The sequence below is a fragment of the Bos grunniens genome, chromosome 12 (genome assembly GCF_055505025.1).
Source record: "Bos grunniens cultivar Pamir isolate PY7600 chromosome 12, Bosgru_T2T1.0, whole genome shotgun sequence".
Taxonomy (NCBI): Eukaryota; Metazoa; Chordata; class Mammalia; order Artiodactyla; family Bovidae; genus Bos; species Bos grunniens.
The window spans coordinates 17,036,649-17,058,090 of NC_141176.1; the positions used below are offsets into that span (position 1 = coordinate 17,036,649).

The following is a 21,442-nucleotide window of genomic DNA, read 5'->3' on the forward strand; positions in this document are numbered from 1 at the left end:
TCCTCTATTACCATGTAATATGTACTCTTGAATGTTTAAAATGTATAACTTTTGTGCTCTTTAACAGAAAAATATATTTCTTTTAAAACAACCAGAATTCACCTATCATGTTTCAAAAGTGTGTCCATTAAGTTCTCGAAGGAACACACTCTGGTACTTACAAGGAGAATCATTACTTTTCTTGGCCGAGTTTATCAAGCTACATTTCTGCATGTAATTAAAGGAAAATATCTTTCACAGTAACAATATGAAACAAGTTTCCTTATCGAATTTCAGATCTAATCTAGTATTTAATTCTTGTCTCTTGAGAGAGGTCCATAAACCAATGTCCACAAATCCATTTGACTCAACAGATAAGAAATATAGTTGACTGGGTTCTGGAAATCTGACTTCTATCTTAGCTCTCCCACAAATAACTGTAATGATGGGAAATTCACTTAATCTTTCTGAGTCTATTTTTGTATTCACCAACTAACAAATATTCAACTCAGTGACCACTAGAAGCCAAGCAGTTGTTAGACACTAGATACAAAACAATACGGAAAAAGACAGCCTATGCCTCTGAATCATTTCCAAATGATCTTGAAAAAGCTGTTAAGTATCAAATATTTCCCAAGTGAACACTGGTAAAGTAACTTTAAAAATCAGAAGCAGATTTGATATATTTATTCAGTGAGTGATTCAACTACAGAATGAAGCATTTTTAGCATTATGAAATCCAAAGTTTTAAAATCTTATTTCCTTGCAATTCTGTTTATTACAATTTTATAATCCTGAAGAGATTCTCTTATCTGAAGTTTTTCATGCATTCAGATATTTTGCATGATGTCTGATGTGATCAGCGATAAAGGTTGCAATAAAGTAGTAGCTGTGATCATAACCCTAGAAGACAAAACAGAGAGATGATGTTTATCTACCATTCAGAAAAGTCAGTAAAGGGACATTAAATATATCTTGCATGTCACTTAATTTGCTTGTAAATAATTAAACTATCACCATATATGAACGGTTTCTAATCAAAGTAAAGCTTATTACACTTGTACTTCAATATTTTCACTGAAAAAAGAATAGCAAAAATGTAAAAAGAAAAAAAAAAGAAACATTCTGCATAGCCTAGTTTCTAGATGCTGCTATTAATATATGCAAAGAAAAGAAATAACACATTAATTAAATGCACAGAGTAAACATGTGGTCCTATCAACAAGGACATAAAAGACTCAGAATTTAGAGAGTTTAGGAACACAGGCAAGAAGTTCCAAATCCCAAAGGAAACACACTACCACCGATAAGGAAATGCTAAGATACAAAATAAGCACATGTAAACAATACAGGGAAAGAACATGTGAACAGCCAAATGCCCTATCCTGGGAAGTTAAACAGGGCCATGATAAATCACATTAAGAATCTGACCTCCTGTGCAGTAAAAGCCTACTACAGCTGAGGAAAAAGGAATAATTAATTAAATGCTGACATCTCTCAGCAATAAACCAAATTGGGTAAAACGTCAGTAAACTTTTAAAAACTACCATGCTGCAGAGAGAAAATGTAATTGAGTTGAAACAGATTTCTATCTGGTTAAATAAAATCAGTGACAGGTGATCAGTGGCAAAAGGAGAAGCAACCCTCCTGAAGGTGTCCTCTGAGTACAAAGTAAGTACCTTTCAAGGGAAAAAGAAATTAAAAATAGGATGGGAAGAACTTAAGGGTGTTAAAAACCAGGTAATTTTTAGGACAGCCCTTACCCTGCCAGAGGCAATTAAAATATAAAAGAGAATAAACCAGGGAAGATAAGAGTCTAAGAAAGTTTAACCTGATCAAGCAAATGGTCTGATTGGAAGAAAAATGAATTTTTCTAAGCATTGAAGAAATAAAACTGGGCCTAATAAAAAATATCACCTGAATTTCAGGGAACAAGGTAAAATCCCTAAGGTTTTGATGAATCAGTGAACGTTCTCAATCTCTAACTTCCAGCCGTATGCAAAGCATATCTTGGGTACACCAGTTAATAAAGAGTTCTACTTTAAAATCATCAAAGAAACTTAAAAGCCATCTGTTTTCTATTTTCAGTGGCCAAACTGCAGAAGTGAATCTGACAGGAATGCTGTCAAAATTAAGGCTGAGCCTTGGAATTATTTGGTTTCACATCACTCAATGATTAGACCAGTCCCAGTTAATTTAGAGCTGAAGGACAGTTTCTTACATAAAGAAAGTAGGACACAAGCACTTGGCACCCATGTAACTCTTGTTAAGAGGTCAAATATGCCCATGATTTTTAGGCCACAAAACCTGTAAAGCATAGTACCAAGTGGTACCTGCCAGTTTTCTGATAAAAAAATGGACCCGATCGAAAATAGGTATGCGTGTATGCTTATTCATGTCTGACTCTTTGCGACCCCATAGACTGAGTCCACCAAGCTCCTCTGTCAATGAGGCTTTCCAGGCAAGAATACTGGAGCGGGTTGCCATTTCCTATTCCAGGGGATCTTCCCAACCCAGGGACTGACCCAGTGTCTTATGCGTCTACTTGCATTGGCAGGTGGATCCTTTACCACTGAGCCACCTGGGAAACCCTAACGATAAAGCAGATAGTAAGTCCCTCAGACCTGAGGTAGTCTGAAGTCAACCGAAGTTGGCTTAAAACTCTGCAAAGTTGCCTCTCTGGAGCCACTGCCGAGGTATGAACATTGTGCTGCTCATTCAACTATAACAAACCTAAACGTGATCTGCTCCACACTGTGCAGTTCCCTCAAACTGCCCATGCTGGAAGGAAAGTGGACAGAAAACTGGGCCTGAGCTAAAAATTGTGACTGATGATTTCAATGCTTTCTCGTCTTTAAATAAAAAAGGAAAAGGAATGCTTTGTCTTGACTCTTCACTAAGCACAGACAACTACGTTTTTCAGTTGCTTGGGATATAGGCATTTTAGAAATAAATAAATTGACTTATTTTTTCCCCTCAAGAATTTCATCAGTGTTCTAACCCTGCTGCTTATATAACAAACTCTAGAAGTTTTTCAGTCTTTGTAGGAAGGCTGAAACTTTGCTGTTAGTGGTAACAACAAAATTTCCTGGCATAAACTCAAGGGATGCAGAAGAGGCAACCAACAGCACTACTGCCAAGAAGTTCAAGTCATTTGGGAAAAAACACGCTTTGTTCTATCACTTATAGCTAGAGTTAATAAAATTAAACACACTGTTATCTTTATAATAAAGTTTCTCAAGGTTGATCATTGATCTAAAACATGTAATTCTGATAATAAATGTTCAAATTAATCTATTAATAAAAAATCCTATTTTTAAATGATGGATAGTCACAAGAAAGAAAAAAGGAATGTTGGGGAGGATGTGGAGAAATTAGAACCCTTGTGCACTGCTGATGGGAATGTAAGGTGGTTTAGCTGCTATGGAATATAGTATGAAGTGTCCTCAAAAAATTAAAAACAGAATCACCACATGATCCAACAATTCCACTCCTGGGTATAATAACCAAAATAAATAAAAGTAGAATCTTCAGGAAACATTTACACATCCCTGTTTATAGGAACATTATTCACAATAGCTAAGACTTGGAAGCAACCTACATTGTTCACTGACAGATGACTGAATAAGCAAAATCTGGTATATGTATAGGATGAAATATTATTCAGCCTTAAAAAGGAAGAAAATTCTGGCACATGATACAACATGGATGAACCTTAAGAGGACTATGCTAAGTGAAATCAGCTAGTCACAAAAAGACAAATACTGTATGAGCCCACTTATGGGAAATCCTCAGGGCAGTCACAGAGACAGGAAGTAAAATGGTGGCTGCTAAGGATTGGGGGCAGGGAGGGATGGGGGGTTAGTGCTTAATGGGAACAGAGTTGCAGTTTTACAAGATGAAAAGAATTGTGGACAGGAATGATGGTGAAAGCTGCAGGGCATTATGAATGTATTTAACACCACTGAAATTGCACTTAAAAAGAGTTAAGGTAGTAAATTTTATGTGGTATTGTGGTTATTTTACCACAATTAAAAAAAAAAAGCTGAAAAAAAGTAAAAAAAACCCAAACAGGTGGACAGGATAGAATGGTCTCTCATCTGGTCATATAAGGATAAAATGAGTTAATGCTGTGAAAACAGTTTTGTAAGCTTACACATTGATCTACTACTACTACTAAGTCGCTTCAGTCGTGTCCAACTCTGCGACTCCATAGACGGCAGCCCACCAGGCTCCCCCGTCCCTGGGATTCTCCAGGCAAGAACACTGGAGTGATCTAGATAACACTTATCATTATAAGTTTTAGATCAATGTGCCTGGAATATTACCCATAAACATATTATCCATATGGCATATTACCCATAAACATGAATAAAAATGTTTTTAAAAAGCCTGGCCATGTATAATTTTCAGGGTTCATTTTTCATCCTGAAAGAAAAATTTTGTTTATATTATGTTCTGAAGTGTGTGATTATATAATTTTTTAAAAAATAAAGGCAGAATTTCTTTAATTATAACTATATTAGCATAGAGTTAGGTGAGTAGTGAATAGTCAAAAGTATTTTAGCCAAGGAAAAAGGAAAATCTGCAAACCAATCAAAATCCAGTAATAGTTCTCAAACAACGAGAAAGCAGCTCAACAGATAGGTTAGTATCTAACTCAATATATAGTGCATATGTGTGTGTCAGACAATACACAGCTTCCGAGGCTAAGATGTGTACCTAAAGAGAAGAGTAATTAAGGTGTAAGCTTGTCTTTTTATTTGACTGCAACAACAGCTGCATGTGTAAAGAAAGACACCCGATAATGTTGATGATTAAGTACCACCCAAGCATCAAACTTTGAGCTATTTACTGATCTTACAGTAGGACAGAAAATTGTAAATCCTTTTCACTGCCAAAAGCGTTCCTATTTCTTTGTAATCTGGTCTTAGATATCATTGACTTAATAGGAAGGTTTTCACTTTGTCTTATTAGAAAATATCTTAACTAGAGGTACCTTTTCAAATTCTAAAATAAAATTTAAAAAATACTATGGAATCTTGTTTTTTTAATAATGAATTTAGAGCAAGGTAAGGTTTCCCGGTACTTGCCTCTTGCAATCTGAAAACAACAGGGATTTTCTTTTCTGTACAGGCAGCTATGAAGTTATCAGGCAGTAACTGTCCGTCGGAAAGGAACTCGTCCTCTTTCCCTTGATCAATTAGTATATCCAGCTGAGGACCTGGATAGGACTTCACAAGATAGGTAGCATCATAAGCCTATAAAAAGAGGAGAAATAATGAAAAGTAAATTCCCAAGCGCCAGAAAGATATTCTTCAGAATATCCTATACTAGAACCGAATAGAAATTTTAAGTCATTCAAGCTCTAAGGCTGATTAAGTTGGCTTGTCTGGTTTTTATTTATAAGGTCTTCAGAATGCTATTCTCATTACAGCCTCTTCCTTACTTTCAAGCAGTCCTAGACCGACAGCAAGGATTTTATATCTCAAGTATTCTTCATTGTGTAACCTTTTTTCTTCTAAATCATCAAGGTTATTAACCACTTCTCAACTTCAAAAACCCTGATATTTTTCCTTTGTAAATCCTTTCACAAATTGACTATTTCTTCTAACTATTTCAAATAAGCAGTCTATTTTTGTTTCTGCTTTTTGACTAATTTCAGACATAAATCTCTCTTTTGCTATCTGCTGAAAACCACCAAATATCTACCATCTCCAGGAACTTTCAGGAAGACTTGAATAATCTGAATCATGTTAACAACTCAAATTTAGTATCTGAGGAGCTGCCACTAGTTACAATTTTCTATTTTACCATCCGTCTTTAAATGCTGATCACTCATGTATATTCACTAACCACACTGATGCACTGATCAAGACAAACAAAAGATTTTCCCTTCTAAAGTATCATGCTTTTTCAGACTTGCTTTCTTTAGTCTTAAAAGGCGAGTGAAAGGAAACATACAAAGTCCAACTAGTGTAAAGTTCTATGAGTTCATAATTCTGCATAGCCTCCTTCTTCCAAGAGTAAATTAAATGCTGGCCTAAACACAGCATAATTAAGACAGTAAAATCTACTGCCACTTGGAGAAAAAGGATACACGTTCCTTTATAGGCTACCCCTCCCCTACTTCTCTCAATCAGTTGGTCTTTCACTCAAATCTTCTATTAGACCATAAGGCCCCTGTGGGCAGGAAAGGATCATCACCTTCTTGACAGAAGATTTCAAAACTCCACACAAACACTGCATATGGTGAAAACTCAAACTACTGATGCACAAGCATTGTTAATGCGTTGTTCTCCAAGTAACTAATAGTAACAATTTTTGGCATTCCTCCAATCTAATGAAAACCTAGGCCTAAGCAAAACAAAACTTTAATCTAGTGACTAAGAGATTAACTTTCCAATTCTGTTAGAATTTCAATGACCAAACTTAAGTAAAATAGGGGTCCATGTGTAAATGATTTTGAATAAACAGCAATGAGACAAAAAAGGTTCCCCCCCCCCCCCCCCCCCCCCCCCCCCCCCCCCCCCGCCCCAACTCAAGTATCTGCTACTTGCTAACAAGCACATGGTGATGAGCTCATTTGCAAAATATTCAAATTCTTGGCAGGAGTTTTCAAATAGCCCATTTCTGCACAGTCTTGGAAAAAAGGGCCTGTTTATTTTCATCTAGAAGCATCTGCTCTTATGCTTTAAAAAGCAATCTCGCTGTTGTAAATAGACTCATAAATGTACATTACATACACAGTATCTATGTTTAAAGGCTGTTAAGCCTAGAATTAAAAATCTAAACCTGAGAGACACTAGATTTTCAAACAGATACACAAAATAAAAACCCAGGCCTCCTGGTTCTTACCATACAATCGAGCACATAGTTAAGAGATAAGTCTAAATTTAGTAATAGGGGCTATTTTTCATAATGTTAATTTAGAAAATAAACATATAAATTAATCATTAGCAGAAAAAAGATGTAGCCTCAGAATATCTGCCATAATTCAATACAATTTAAAAAAGATCCTTCATGGGTGGTGTTATTGGTATATGTATTCACTTTTGTTAATTAGTTTTAGCTCTGGATGTTTGGGCTTCCCTGGTGGCTCAGATGGTAAAGAATCTGCTTGCAATGCAAGGGACCCTGGATCCTTACTTGAATAAGTTAGGAACAGAATGTCTGTAGTGCAGCTTTTCAACAAATTTGAAAACTTATGAATGAGTTTAAGACAGCCATCCGGTACCTACCTCCCATTTACTTTGATCTGTTCCCAAATATCCGGTAAAGGCTTTTTTGCCCCAACGACAGAGCACTGGGTTGCAAAGTGGAGCAAATGCTGACACAGACTTAAGGCACGAAAATAAAATAAAATTTACAAACAAGTTATATTTTTGTAAGTTGACTATGCAAAGATATTTGCAACTTGCTTAAAAACTCTGACTTGTCATGAAAGTCCCTGTGAACGAGTTTTCTTCTGCTATACTATGAGCTTAGATTATATGCCTCTCCAAGACCCATCATCCTTTGTGTTCTATTCAAAGAGCTAATAAAATATAATTGCTAAAGCAACCAAGCAGTACATTACATTTTCATTAAATAAGGCACAAATGAAGTTTATGATGAATTTCTACTCAGTTTTTCCACTTAAAACAATGGAAAATCAGAGTAAACTTTATGTGAGAATATTCTTGGTAAAAATATAGGTAAATGATAATATACTGCCATAATAACATTAGTCAAGACTAACTTTTAGAAAAAAAGAGCCTAGAAAACTATAGTTTGAATAGAAGCAATGAAAATTTCTTGATAATACCTCTAGCAGACCAATGAGAAAACACTGGGTTACAAGGCCTATTCTTTTGAGTCTGCAGCATATATTGTATGGTCAATTTAATAGTCTTCCCCCACAATCTCTTGAAATTCCCAACACTAGAAAAGTTTAGTTCCAATACTAAACAACAGTATCTAATTTCAATCTCTGTAAGTTCCTAATATTATATTATTCAAGAGAAATATCTGTCACTAGAAGCTTAGGTAATCTTACTTTGTATTTTCCAGGATTCTTCAAAGCACAAATCAGAGCTCCATGGCCTCCCATAGAGTGGCCAAAAACAGACATCCTTTGGGGGTCCACTGGGAAATTGTCATTTACAAGTTGGGGAAGCTAGAGAGAATTTAATGGTGGGACAGAAGATATGAGATAAGGAAGTTTAGACTCTTTCAAAGTTGTATAAAAAAAAAATCAATACTTCCAAATCACAGTCTTAAAATGGTTTACACCGTAAAGATTTTTTAAAAATGCAGGATAGACAATGATTATATATCACTGGAGAATATATGATACATCACACTTAGAAAGCAAATTTAAGACGATAATGCAGAAAGAAACTTCAAAATGTTCTAAACTTTGATCCAATAATTTCACTTCCTGGAATCTATTCTACAGGAAAAGTTCTTATGGGTAGAAAAAGTTATACACAAAGATAAGCAATGCAGTAATAAACATTATGGTAAAAAACATATGTAAACATATAAATAGCTCCATTAGAAAAAAGTAAATCATGGCATATGATGGAATACTATCCAATTCTTAAAATTATGTTACAAATAGATCAGAATATTATAAAATATTTGTTTTCTATAACTAAAAAAGAATAAGATAAAAATGTTTCACAATTATATGAAAACTACTCATAAAACAAAGTCTGGAATATACCAAAATATAGTTGTCTGGGGTGACAGAATTACACATGATTAAAATTTTATACTATTAGTTCTGAATTTTTATGATGTGGACATTGTTAAAATCATATAAAATTTAGAAAAATGCATAAACTGTACACAAATATTATTAATAGAAGCAATGCTTTACCACTTATCCTTTCTGATTATGATTAATCCCTGTGAATATGTCTGAATGAACCAACTACCAGAGAAATGCGAAGTGTTTTCCTATACTATTTGCTTTGTATAACCTGGTCAATGTAAACAGGTATCAAAATAATTATTAAATTCCTTAAAATTGTACTTAAGTGAATTTAGAATGCTCCTATTGTAGAAAATAGGAGTATTCTCCTATTGAGAATAGGAGAATACTCCTATTGTAGAAAATAGGAGTATTCTCCTATTGAGAAAATAGGAGTATAGTACCAGTAAACTTGGGAATCTTTACAAAGGTTAATTAGTAAATATATACTAAATAGGCTTCCCAGGTGGCACTGGTGGCTAACACAGGAGACGCAAGAGATGTGGGTTCAATCCCTGGGTCGGGAAGATCCCCTGGAGTAGGAAATGGCAACCTACTCCTGTATTCTTGCCTGGAAAATTCCATTGACTAAGCAGCCTGGTGGGCCAGTCCACGGGCCGCATAGAGTCGGACATCATATCACATATACCAAACAGATTCAACAATACCATACCTTAGTTTAAAAGACTAGAAGGACCTTGTGTCCAAAATCAAACTTTCACAGTCATCGATTAATAATTACAATGTAAATTAAGTTACCTCCTTCGTTACGTAAGAGTACATTCTATAGTTAGTTTTCCAAAGATCTTCAGTAGCATCGACATAAAACCCAGCGCCAGTGCCGAAGTCCCAGCTGTCCTCTTCTCCTTTAATATTGCAGCCACCTAATTAAAGAAAAGTCTCGTGGTTTCATCTTCTCTGTTAGTAATGGCCCCCGTTTAATAATACACTTTAAAATGAACCTGAATATTCAGTTGCATCAGAGCTGTTCACTGGACACTGTGAGCTCTCTGGCCTTTTGGCGCACATACGTCCTTGCCCTCGAGTGCGGTCCTATGACTAGTTCCAGACAATGAGGTAGGAAAAGGAGGACATGGTCCTCCAGGCTGGGGTATTCACTGTCTTTCTTTGTTGATGTTAGAAGATCCTAGTGTTCTGAACATATTCTCACTCTGTTTTACCTGTCAAAGGGTTTCGACCTTCTTTTTATCCTTCGTAAATGTGTTGAAATTTCTTCTCTGATGACCCTCCTCACTACCCCAACACTTCTTTGCTTCTCTGTACCACTGTGATCTCAGAAGAGAATGGGGACAAACACTTGTGCTCAATTCGCTATCTTGAGCTGACAGTGAAAATGTCTTCTTATATACTCTGGAATCATTCCATCCTGTTTCTCCTATTTATCCATCCCGCCAGTGGAATTTTCTTACATTCTTTTTTAATTAATTAGGTTTTATTTTATATACTTGCATGCAGTTTAAAGTCAACCACTGGGATTTCGAATAAAATCATCAGTTCAGTTCAGTTGCTCAGTAGTGTCCGACTCTTTGCGACCCCATGAATCGAAGTGTGCCAGGCCTCCCTGTCCATCACCATCTCCCGGAGTTCACCCAAACTCATGTCCATTGAGTTGGTGACGCCATCCAGCCATCTCATCCTCTGTCGTCCCCTTTTCCTCCTGCCCCCAATCCCTCCCAGCATCAGAGTCTTTTCCAATGAGTCAACTCTTCTCATGAGGTGGCCAAAGTACTGCAGTTTCAGCTTTAGCATCATTCCTTCCAAAGAAATCCCAGGGCTGATCTCCTTTAGAATGGACTGGTTGGATCTCCTTGCAGTCCAAGGGACTCTCAAGAGTCTTCTCCAACACCACACTTCAAAAGCATCAATTCTTCGGTGCTCAGCTTTCTTCACAGCCCAACTCTCACATCCATACATGACCACTGGAAAAACCATAGCCTTGACTAGACGGACCTTTGTTGGCAAAGTAAAGTCAACCACTGAGATTTCGAATAAAATCATAGTGATATGTAATTGGATGGAAATGACCTCTTTGTAAGAGTCTCTGCTCATCCAGGAACATGGCACTTTCCCACTAATGATCATTAAGAATTTTTTATGGTTTTTACTTAAAAATAAACCTTATTTTAAAAGTTTATTCTGGAGACATTTTATATTTTTGATGCCCTTCTGAATTAAACATTTTATTACATTTCCTGTGAGACATGTTTTACTTGTTGTATCATAGGGACTGTGAAAGGAAATGAAGTGCTTCCCAAGGCCGGTCATTCAACTTCCAGATAGTTTTAGCTTCCATTTAAATTCCATTTCCTGACCCTTCCAGGGTCACAAAACAAGTTTCAACTATCTGATGGATTGAATTCTCAAATACCTGACATTTTCATTTCTCTAACGTATACATTATAATCACTTGTATTAAAACTAATATTTGTTTAGCTGCATGACTGCTTGATGACTAACAGAAATAAGAAAATTACTACATGACAAGACAGGCTACCCAAGGAACAAAAAATTATTTCCTCTGCATTGTAAGTTATTTTGGTACTAGTGCCAAGATGATAAAGATTAATTGAGTTGCTCAGTCTCTGTTTTAAAGTGTCAATCTATAAAATGGGAGTAGCAAAACTGTTAGTAAAATTCAGTGAGGAAAATATATAGTATGGTATTTTAGAGTCATGATGTTGCCTGAAAGATTAGTAAATAGCAAAAATACAAAATAAATTGTGTACATGTTACTCTGCTTGTAACTTAGTCTTCAAGATTTATACTTTTACAAAGGATCTCTGGAATAAGAACACTTACGAGGGCTGGTATCTGGGGCAATGACGACAAGGCCGTGTTCCGAAGCAGCTTGATGGTAACCAGATTTTGATATAAAATTTTGTTCTGTGCAAGTTAAACCTAAAGATCAAAAATATTGTTATCTCATGATATACTGTAAACGGCTTATAAGCTTTATTTAACAACACAAGAAAATAAGCTCAGTTCAGTTCAGTCGCTCAGTCATGTCCGACTCTTTGCGACCCCATGAACCGCAGTGCGCCAGGCCTCCCTGTCCATCACCAACTCCCGGAGTCCACCCAAACCCATGTCCATCAAGTTAGTGATGCCATCCAACCATCTCATCCTCTGTCATCCCCTTCTCTTGCCCTCAATCTTTCCCAGCATCAGGGTCTTTTCAAATGAGTCAGCTCTTTGCATCAGGTGGCCAAAGTATTGGAGTTTCAGCTTCAACATCAGTCCTTCCAATGAACACCCAGGACTGATCTCCTTACTTACTATTAAAAAGGTTTTTTGTTTTGTTTTTTTTGAAGAAATCATGCTGAAAAAGACACTAAAGTTTCTCTTCTCATAAAATTTGTAACAGTATCAATCTAAGAATTGTCTTAGGTTAAATGATCCCTTAGCTGCCTTTTCAAAGTCATGGACTACAATTTCAATTACAGAAATCCTCTGGACTAGATGTGTTTGGGAATTCAGAATTTTTCAAACTGTAGAATGGCAATATGGTGCATAAACCAAATGCTATGACAATCCCAATGGCGTGTTATCAAGTATGTTAATACTATTCCTGCATCAAAGCATAAATGTTCACAGTGAGATAATATTATGGTCATCATAATACTAAGATATTTTTATATACAAGTAGTTCTCAGCAATAAAATTTAGACTAATCATCTTTGAATTTCTCAGTGTACTAAGAAGAGAACTGCTACTGCTGCTAAGTCGCTTCAGTCGTGTCTGACTCTGTGTGACCCCATAGATGGCAGCCCAGCAGGCTCCCCCATCCCTGGGATTCTCCAGGCAAGAACACTGGAGTGGGTTGCCATTTCCTTCTCCAATGCAGGAAAGTGAAAAGTGAAAGTGAAGCTGAGTTAAAATTATGTAGGTACTTAATTTTTACCTTTTAAAATGAAACATAGTTCTCAAAGACTGATAATTTGGTGAGAAAACATACATTAAGGGAGGATTTAGTAAATCAAAGTTATAAGAAGCAATTTTAAAGAAACAATAATACAACTCTATGACATAATTTGGTTTTCTATGAGTCTCTTAAAATGTTTGCTTCTAAAGATGAAGTGCCAGGATCTTGTGAAAGAGCTCTCACAATCCACTGGATAGTCTGATATTCACCAGTGTTTAAGAAGAAGTCTTCTGGGATGTTCCAGACTGTTGCCAGAGAAGATCCGGGTCCAATTCAAACATTCTAGAGAATGCTGTAAGAAGTTACTTGTCTGTGGTTTCTAATTACCATATCACAGGTATCCTGCTTTTACCTAACATTGTTCTATTTGAGTGGTAAAGACTCTAAGAAATGTTTGGTTTAGGCACAAACTAAATAAGTTTTCTAAGCTTTTGCCAATGAGTCTAGAACTTTATATTTTCTGCTAAATTATGTGGTCTAACTGAAAAAGAAGTAGATTTCCCTGGTTGGCTCAGTGGTAAAGAATCAACCTGCCAATGCAGGAGACACAGGTTCGATCCCTAGGTCGAGAAGATCCTCTGGAAAAGGAAATGGCAATCCACTCCAGAATTCTTGCCCAGAGATCCCATGGACAGAGGAGCCTGGCGGGCTACAGTCTATGGGGTCGCGAAAGAGTCCAACATGACTTAGCAATTACACAATAACAACACAGACATGAAAAAGAAGTAATAAAAGAAATGTAATTCAGTAGGTTTGAAACTGTTCTCAGGATAAAGTAAGAGCAGACTATAGGCTCCTAAAGTTTTTTATAGATGGTTAAGAAAACACACCAAAAAGTCAAGATGGAAGAGTAAGATAAGCCAGGAAAAAAGAAAAAGAAACCCCTTTACAAAACTCAAATGCATAACACTTACCAGACAGCCAATATAGCACAGGGCATTTTCCAGTTTCTGCCTTTGGTGGTAAATAGACAGCAAATTTCATTTTGCACTTCAGTTCAACACTATAATTTTAACAGACATCAAAAAAAAAATTGCCCCTCATTAGTCACAAAGAAATGTAAAACAAGTGATTTAACGTCCAGAATAAGTGATCTCATCAACATTTTAGGGTATAGCCCCTAGCCCTTGAAGAAAGAACAGGGCCAATTTAGCATACTAATCAACCTGAGCTTATGCTGTACATGGTACACAGTCATCTGGAGAAGAATGAATTAAAAGAATAAATGTAATACCCTCAATATAGCACGAAAATTTTTAAAAGAAAAATTGTTTCTAAAGAAATGTATGAAATAACAAATCTAAAGATCTTAAACTACATGTTTGCTCACAGACACTGAAATGGATCACGTCCTTAATTCTCTTTTTGTATAAATATGAAATTTATATGTAATTTACAAGTAAATATCTTATTACTATCACCAATGTCAAAACTAGGTAAGATAAATTTGATAAAAACCACAGGTTTTCTATGTGAACAGTTATTCATGCAACCGTGATCTTTCATGGGCTTATTTAAAGATTTAAGTAGGTGGAAGCAGAGAGAGATCTAAAATTGTATCCTCTTTGTACTTACCTGTCATGTTCAAAAACTTTCTGCAGTCCACCAAAGCACTTGCTGCTGGAAACCTGTTTCAGGGCCATTCTTCCCCTACTAGTGAAGAGGGACCTCATCAATCTCCAGAGAATTAGCTCTTAAAAAATTTGCAACAGAACTGCTTTCAGATAAAGTATCTAAACATATGGCTGTCTGCCACCTCGAATTTTTTTCACATGCTAATTTTCTGATAAATAGTATTATGAAAGTGACTAAGTTTATTAGGTACACTTAGAGTTGTTATATTCACTTTAGAAAACAAGTACTCTGGTATGTCATTACTTATTAACAAGCTTCATGGTGTGTATGTCTGTGGACTGCCCCAAGTTCCTTTAAGAAAGCGAGAGAATACAAATAAGTTATTAACTGATTACTTTAGCTAAGAAGATTAAACATTGTTAATAGTTTGCTGTGAACTGTAACAAAAGAGTCAATGGTATGACTGATTATGGCTGGTAAGAAAATGGGAGGAAAATGATGTAACAGTAATGGTTTTGATAATAATAAGAAAGAACATGTATTCAACACTTACAGCATAGGCACTTTCCTATACATTAAACCAAGTCAAATTACTCATCCTACCGGAGTATTTCAGAGAAAGTGCTGTATAACTTTCAGATCAACATTTCTCCTTTTAAAACAAACAAGCAAGTAAAACATACGGCTGTCCTAAGTGAATTAAAAGTGAAAGTAAAATCGCTCAGTCGTGTCCGACTCTTTGCGACCCCGTGGACTGTAGCCTACCAGTCTCCTCAGTCTATGGAATTTGACAGAAAAAATTTTTGAAGTTTGGTTAATTCTTTTCTCTCCAAAACATCTTAAAGTTTTCATGAATAATTTTAAACTTAAATGTTAAAATACCACACATTATTAATTTTTAATAATAATACCAATAAAAACCCCCACAAAAAACTGGAACACCATCTTTTATGTATGGTTAAGCACCCATTGAGCAAAGAAAAACCAGACTGATTCTGATTTGTATTTCTCAAGGAAGGATTCCCTTTCTCTCCTTATTATAAATCAGTAAATCATACACACTAAATATAAAAATCCTCGGACCCCAGGAACCGGTATTACCACTCTGGTGGTCTCTCCGTGAAAGGCTCTACTGCATGCTAATCCAGCTGTGGTGCTACAGTTACTCTAAAAAGACATGTAAAAAGAATCTTGGAAAGCTTATTTGGGAAATGTCTTTGCAAAAGATTAGTTTCAACCTTACCTTTAGGTAATCTCCTCGATAAATCCAAACACTGAGCTTCACGCTGGAAATCTGGGGTGTGACCCAGAGAGTCTGACCTCAGAGCCCCTCTGCTGCTCTGCTTTCCTGCCTCACCAGAGGGTTTCTAAATACTCTTAAAAAAAACTTTTTTTTTCCCCCAGAAAAGATTGACAATTTGATAGCATTAGGGTATTACAATTACACACAGAGGAATTACCTTCTATTCAAAGGTTTATGCTTTTAATCTTCAAAAGGCCAATTTTAGAAAAAAATGATGTTATTAGTTACTGAATATTAACCAGCCATTCTTGTTCACGACTCTATCTTAAACAATGAATTAAGAGACAGAAATACACTTTTAAAATATATGCACATGAGACCAAAGAATAAAATTTACCTGGTGGAATTATTCTGCAAGGAATTCCTATTTTTTAGACCTAGCAGGGATTATATCCGTTTTCCCAAAACATGGTACACCGAGAATATATCTAGTACATGAAAGATATCTAAAAATTATTTGTTGAATTAATGAATACATTTTTAAACTTCTAGCTACCAATTATGTGAACATTTTTAAAATTAACTTAATCTTTACCTCTATTGTTTGAATACTTTGCTATTCACCTATTTTAGTAACTCATCACTGGTCTATTTCTTCTACTCTTTGAATGCTCTTTTTAATTAAAATTCAAAATCAAGTACTTTCCATTTGGGCAAAGAAGACAAAGTGAAAATACTGTTTTTTAAATTGGTAGAATGAATTTTTTTAAAAACCTTTTAAAGTTCTTTTTCCCCCTAACCACCCATTTTAGAAACTGTCTTCAATTATGAATTAAGAAAAAAGGCTCAATAAAAAAATCAAGACATAAGCTAAGAACTAGATATGATATACTTCAATATATGATATACTAGGCGATTACACTTTTCACTAAAAATTTCCTAAGCTAAACACAGCATATTTTAAGCCAAGTTACTAGATTTTTTATATTCAAGTTCAAAAGTAATATATCAAAAATAAAGTTTAATGTACCTGTCCAATTACTACTTGCTTTTTGGTCTGTACCAAAGGGTAGATGATCCTGAAAAAAAGACCAAATGATGTATAAATGGGACATACTTTTTACAACAAAGGTAACAGTTCCACTATACATTCTCAGTAGAGTTACCTTCCTTTCTTAAGGTAGATGACCATCCACCCTGGGTGTGGCAGAATGGGAAGGCCAGCTGACGGAACAGCATCGTCGCTTTACCTAGGCCCATAGTCTAAGTAACCTTCATATCTACTTTGCCACAAGGCCTCGTGTTTGGTTAAAAACTTTTCCTGGAATAAGATTCCAATGAAGAAAGGTTTTTTTATTTTCTTTCTTTTTTCTTTTTAAATAAACAGAAAAAAAGTTTTAAATCGTAATTTGAAAGTATGAGATATGATCAACTGCTGAGAGTGATGAAAACAGGAATGGAGACTAGAAAAGCAGAGGAAGATAAGAGGAAGCCTAAATCCACCTGAGTTGCAGGTCAAACTTGTCATGCAGGGAGGATAAAGAAGCGAAGAGATGAGAACTTAAGGACACTGGGCTGACTGGCTAGAAAACATGACCTGGTGAGAAAACTGACTAGGCTTATGAAAGATGGTGAAGTGAGGGCAACACAGGAACAACAGAAATGTGTGCAGCGATGCACACGAAGCGACATTTGTCTGACAGACGCTTCACTTCAGTTCTAGGAAGAGATCTTGGGGAGAAATGAAATTACAGAGTGCGACAGAATAATAAAAACACCCCTCTCTGAAACCTCAAAACAAAAACCAACCCCCCCTCCCCCCCAAAAAAAAAACCCACAGTGCCAATTTTCTTAGAAAGTCAATGAGATGTACCTCAACAATCTTCAGAGAAAAAGGTTCTCTCACTGCATGGTATCAACACATGGAATGCCGATTAGGTAAACACTATTAAAGAGAAAGCTGTCTTTATTCACAAAGCATGTACTCCTCCAAAAGGCCAAACTGTCAGATTTTACTTTTGTTCCCTTTACTCATTGAGGCTAAATGTTATCTATCTCCAGAAATCTGTATTCTTTGTATTTTACCCATTCTTTCATTCTTCTCCTGAGCATCAAAAGTTTTCTACCTATCTCTACCTGGATTTCCATTCCCATTCTCTCATGGACTTTGATCCATTTCTCTGGCTGCAATGTGTCCCCACCCCACTGGCTCTAAATGATCTGCACAGGTCTCCCCAACATCACCCAATTATGGCACTGCTCTCCAGCACTTCTTCGTAAAAATCCTTTTCCTCAACGAAATTACAGGATCTGAGTTCTCTTCCATTCTTTGTTTCTCCTCCCATCTTCCTTTCCTTTTTTGTTTACATTCTTTCCTTAACTCCCATCCCCAAAGTTTCAACTATTTTTTGTGTGAAAGAATATAAATCTGCCTCTCTCCACTCAATCGTTCTCAAACATTGGTGCCAGAATTTAAATTTCCTGTTGAACCCATCTCACCTGATGTGCCTCTGGCTAGCAAAACTCAACACAGCTGAAGTTAAGTTCAATCTCCTACCTTCAAATCACGTTTTTCTATTCCTCTTTCTGCTCTCTTTTCATCTATGCCCGTCTTACCCAATTCTGTTTGTAATGTCTTAACGTTATCCCCTCTTTGAATTCCCATTACTACCATCCTAATTATATACAAGAAATTAAAACTTAGCTTCCTACTCTGTTTTCTTCTTTTATGTCTCACTAAAACTGATCCTGAGTAGAGGCCTAGGGCTTTAATCCATTTACCTTACTGCTCAGTGGAGCTCTACACAAGTCACAGTCAGGTCTAACATGGTCTACTTGGAATCACTCATCATTTAAATGTATTTTTAATTTTATTTTAAAACTGTGATAAAAACATAAAGTCTTCTGTCTTAACCATTTTTAAGTGCATAGTTCAATAGTGTTAAGTTGTACAGTGTTAAGTATAGTCTGTCCATTTGAAAACATGGTTAGCTTGCTCACATTAACTAGCAGATGACAAATGCTGGCCCACAGCCAGGATCCTGCTACAGGTGTAGAGAGTTAATCCCACCCAACTATCAGGCCAGTAGCTGAAAACCAGTATGTCACTGAAGTAGAAGACATTGGCATTAACTATACGATTTTTTTCAAGTTTGATTCAATTAAAAGTTCACAAAATTCAGACTATGAACTGACAAAAAGAGCAGGATGAATAAAACGCCATATATACTTCGGTCATATTATTAACTGTGTAGTAATCATAATCTCTTTTCCTTCATAAAAATTCACATGGCTTGCCCACAGAATTTTTAATCCACCCTGGGGGAAAAAAGAACATTCATGAACTCCAGACACCTTAACTTAAATTGTCTTCAATGGTCCCACACTATTTTTCTGGGCTTGTTTATTTTAGTCAAGTTCAATCAGTCTAGTATAGTCTGGATGTTTCTACTGGGGGCCATGGTACAGTGATTTTAAAGCAGGTTGTGGAGCCAGACGCTCCAGGTTCAAATTCTGGCTTCTCTAGGTACCACTTCCTGGTAGTATTCTGGTCGTGGCAGTGTCTGGGGGCAAACTTTCTATGCCTCATTTCCCCATCTATAAAATGGGGATATTAATAGGACCAATGCGATAGGGTTGTTAATTCATGCACTTACAACGCTGCTGGCTATGATTACTCACACTATTATTTCTGCAACCTCCAATGCCCTCCAAGGTCCTTGCAAATGTCGTCCCCCTGACCACCCCATTAGAGATGACCTCCACGCTCCGAGACAATTCTGACAGCGCATTTACAACACAATCGGACTTCCCAAGAGCTTGCAACTGCGTGCAGAGAAGCGGGTTCCCCCTCCCGTGGGGACTGCGAACGTCTAGGGTCTGCTTCCTCCATGAGTGGGGTGCACATCAATTTCACACAGAAACAGCTACGGAAACGCAGTGGGCCCTTGAGAAACAAGCAGCTGCTCAAAGAAAGAGACTGCAGGCCCGAGCGCCCGGAGTTACAATTCTTGGGGGCTTAGTGGGGAACAGGGGTTTGGGACAAGGCGCCGAGCCTGGGTACAAAGTCCTCCGGCCAGCGCCCCTCCCTCGGCTTCCAGCTCCGGCTCTCTGCGGCCAAGCCCACGGGCCGCGTTCTCCGCGATCGCACACACGCGACCCGCCGCAAGGGCTCAGGAGAGTCCGTCCCCACCGGAACCCCCAGTATCACCCGTGCAACACGAGACCCCGGCGGCCCGAGGACAACCAGGCCTCTGCCCAAAACCAGGCTCACCTACGGTGGCGGCGGGAAAAGCAGCTGCACCAGAAGGGATGTGCCCGGCCTAAATATGGCCGCGGGAGCCACCGCCTCGGCCCAGCCCCCTCCGGGCCCCCCCACCCTGGGGTCCTGTTTCCGGAGTCTCTTTTCAGCCCCGCCCTCCCTTTGGCCCCGCCCTAAAGCCTCGCCCCTGTCCCCGCCCCTTCCCTCAGACTTGCCCCTCCCACAGCGCTTGTGAGCCGCTTTTCCCTTTCCAGGACTTGCCAGATGGGCGCTAGTGGGAAAGAACCGGCCGGCCTATGCAGGAGACGTAAGAGACGAGGGTTCGATCCCTGGGTCAGGAAGAGCCAGTGGAGGAGGGCGTGGCAACCCACTCCAGTATGCTTGCCTGGAGAATCACATGGACAGAGGAACCTGGCTGGCTCCATACAGTCCATGGGATCGTAAAGAATCAGACACGACTGAAGCAACTTAGCCCGCAGCCCCCTGTCGTAAGATAAGACGCCCCCCACGTCAAGGACAGGCCTTTCCCCCTATCCCCACCCTCCCCGACTCCCTCCCTCCAGACTCGTCCCGGAGGACGCAGGATAATGCCCAGGCTTGAGTGAACCTGAACTCTGGCCCCCAACTCGTGTAAAATGTTTTCATGTAATCTTTTGAAGTTTTTTTAGAAACCAGGAGATAACTTCAAGTCCATAGCCCCCCACCATCCCCATCTTTCCAGTTCACCTACTTGGTTGCTGGAGTGAAGTCGGAGCCATTTAAAAAATCTGTGCTGGAAACATAGAAGGAGCTTCGCCAGTGTCCTGTTTTCTCCCTTCTCTCAATGTTAGATGAATTGAGCAACAATAGTTGCTGGTTGCTGACATAACAACAAATACTTGCTTGACCTTCTCTTTCTGTTGCTTGTTTGTTTTAACCAAATTGATCATTAGTGTACTTTGCCCATTGAGGAAATTAAATATGATTACATAAAAAGCTTAAAAAAAGTTTTTTTAGCCAATAGTTAGACTGAGAAATTTTAATGACATCTTCTAAAAGACAAGGCTGGCTTTTGGGGCATGCAACATGCCCAGTGGAACAGGACGTCAAAAGGGACCTGCGCTTAGTATAATTGATTGCTATGCCACATTGTTAATGAGTTTTGAAAGGGCCCCCGTATTTCCGTTTTACACTAGGCACTCAGTGCAAATGATGTCTGAAAGCAGTGGTAGGCGAACTGTTGCTCACGAAAGAGTGGTAATTGGAACTGTTGTTATAAGTATAGATGCCACACAGGAGATTACCCGTCAGCAATTTTCCAGTGGCTCGGGCCCGTTTGGCCATAGCCAGCTGTGGATTGAACTAATCTGAGGAGCTGTGGATCCAGTGGAATTCAGGCTGAAGATAGTATTTATTTAATCAAAATGATGTTTATATTCTGAGAAAGCATTGAAATGAAAATTTCAGTTTACTTTCTACTATTTTTTAATATAAATTACTGAAAAGGGAATTTTCTTCAAACTGAGTTTCACAACTAAAATAGAATACCCAAACTTGCAAGTTATTTAAAATTGATAGGAAATATTTGGAGAGAGTTAAGGGTATTTATTTGATAAATTGATTGCTGTGGGGTGCAGACTAGCCTAAGAACTGTGACATGAAGTCTTCTATTGAAAGGTTCTTGGGTTGATAGAGTGTGATGATAACCACAAGTGAAATTTG

The 21,442-nt window shown here is 37.6% G+C and overlaps 1 protein-coding gene across 42 annotated transcripts; it reads right to left on the bottom strand.

Moving 5' to 3' along the window:
- Positions 1 to 651: 651 nt before the first annotated feature.
- ESD (esterase D) lies at positions 652 to 20,881 on the bottom strand. 42 transcript variants are annotated; one of them, XM_086328971.1, is made up of 13 exons: positions 19,754 to 19,810; positions 17,354 to 17,425; positions 16,511 to 16,559; positions 15,878 to 15,968; positions 14,541 to 14,588; positions 14,238 to 14,315; positions 13,577 to 13,665; positions 11,540 to 11,638; positions 9,479 to 9,603; positions 8,018 to 8,137; positions 7,221 to 7,319; positions 5,073 to 5,240; positions 652 to 882 (listed from the first exon to the last, which is right to left on the bottom strand). In XM_086328971.1, exons 5-13 carry the CDS (start codon positions 14,555 to 14,557, stop codon positions 802 to 804), a joined length of 876 nt encoding a protein of 291 aa, XP_086185097.1. In that variant the 5' UTR covers positions 14,558 to 14,588; positions 15,878 to 15,968; positions 16,511 to 16,559; positions 17,354 to 17,425; positions 19,754 to 19,810; the 3' UTR covers positions 652 to 801. The 42 variants fall into 42 exon arrangements, with proteins under 42 accessions (XP_086185097.1, XP_086185084.1, XP_086185089.1 ...); XM_086328958.1 differs by having other exon boundaries at positions 14,238 to 14,355; XM_086328963.1 differs by having other exon boundaries at positions 14,238 to 14,355; positions 15,878 to 15,986.
- Positions 20,882 to 21,442: the final 561 nt, after the last annotated feature.

Bases quoted from the DNA above. Each gene is read 5' to 3' on its own strand.
- ESD (XM_086328967.1), bottom strand. From the start codon at position 14,335: ATGAGGTCCCTCTTCACTAGTAGGGGAAGAATGGCCCTGAAACAGGTT. The intron at 9,604-11,539 runs GTAAGTGTTCTT...TTCTTTAATTAG, and splicing joins TGCCCCAGATACCAGCCCTC to GTGGCTGCAATATTAAAGGA. The intron at 5,241-7,220 runs GTAGGTACCGGA...CTCTTTTTATAG, and splicing joins CAGATCAAAGTAAATGGGAG to GCTTATGATGCTACCTATCT.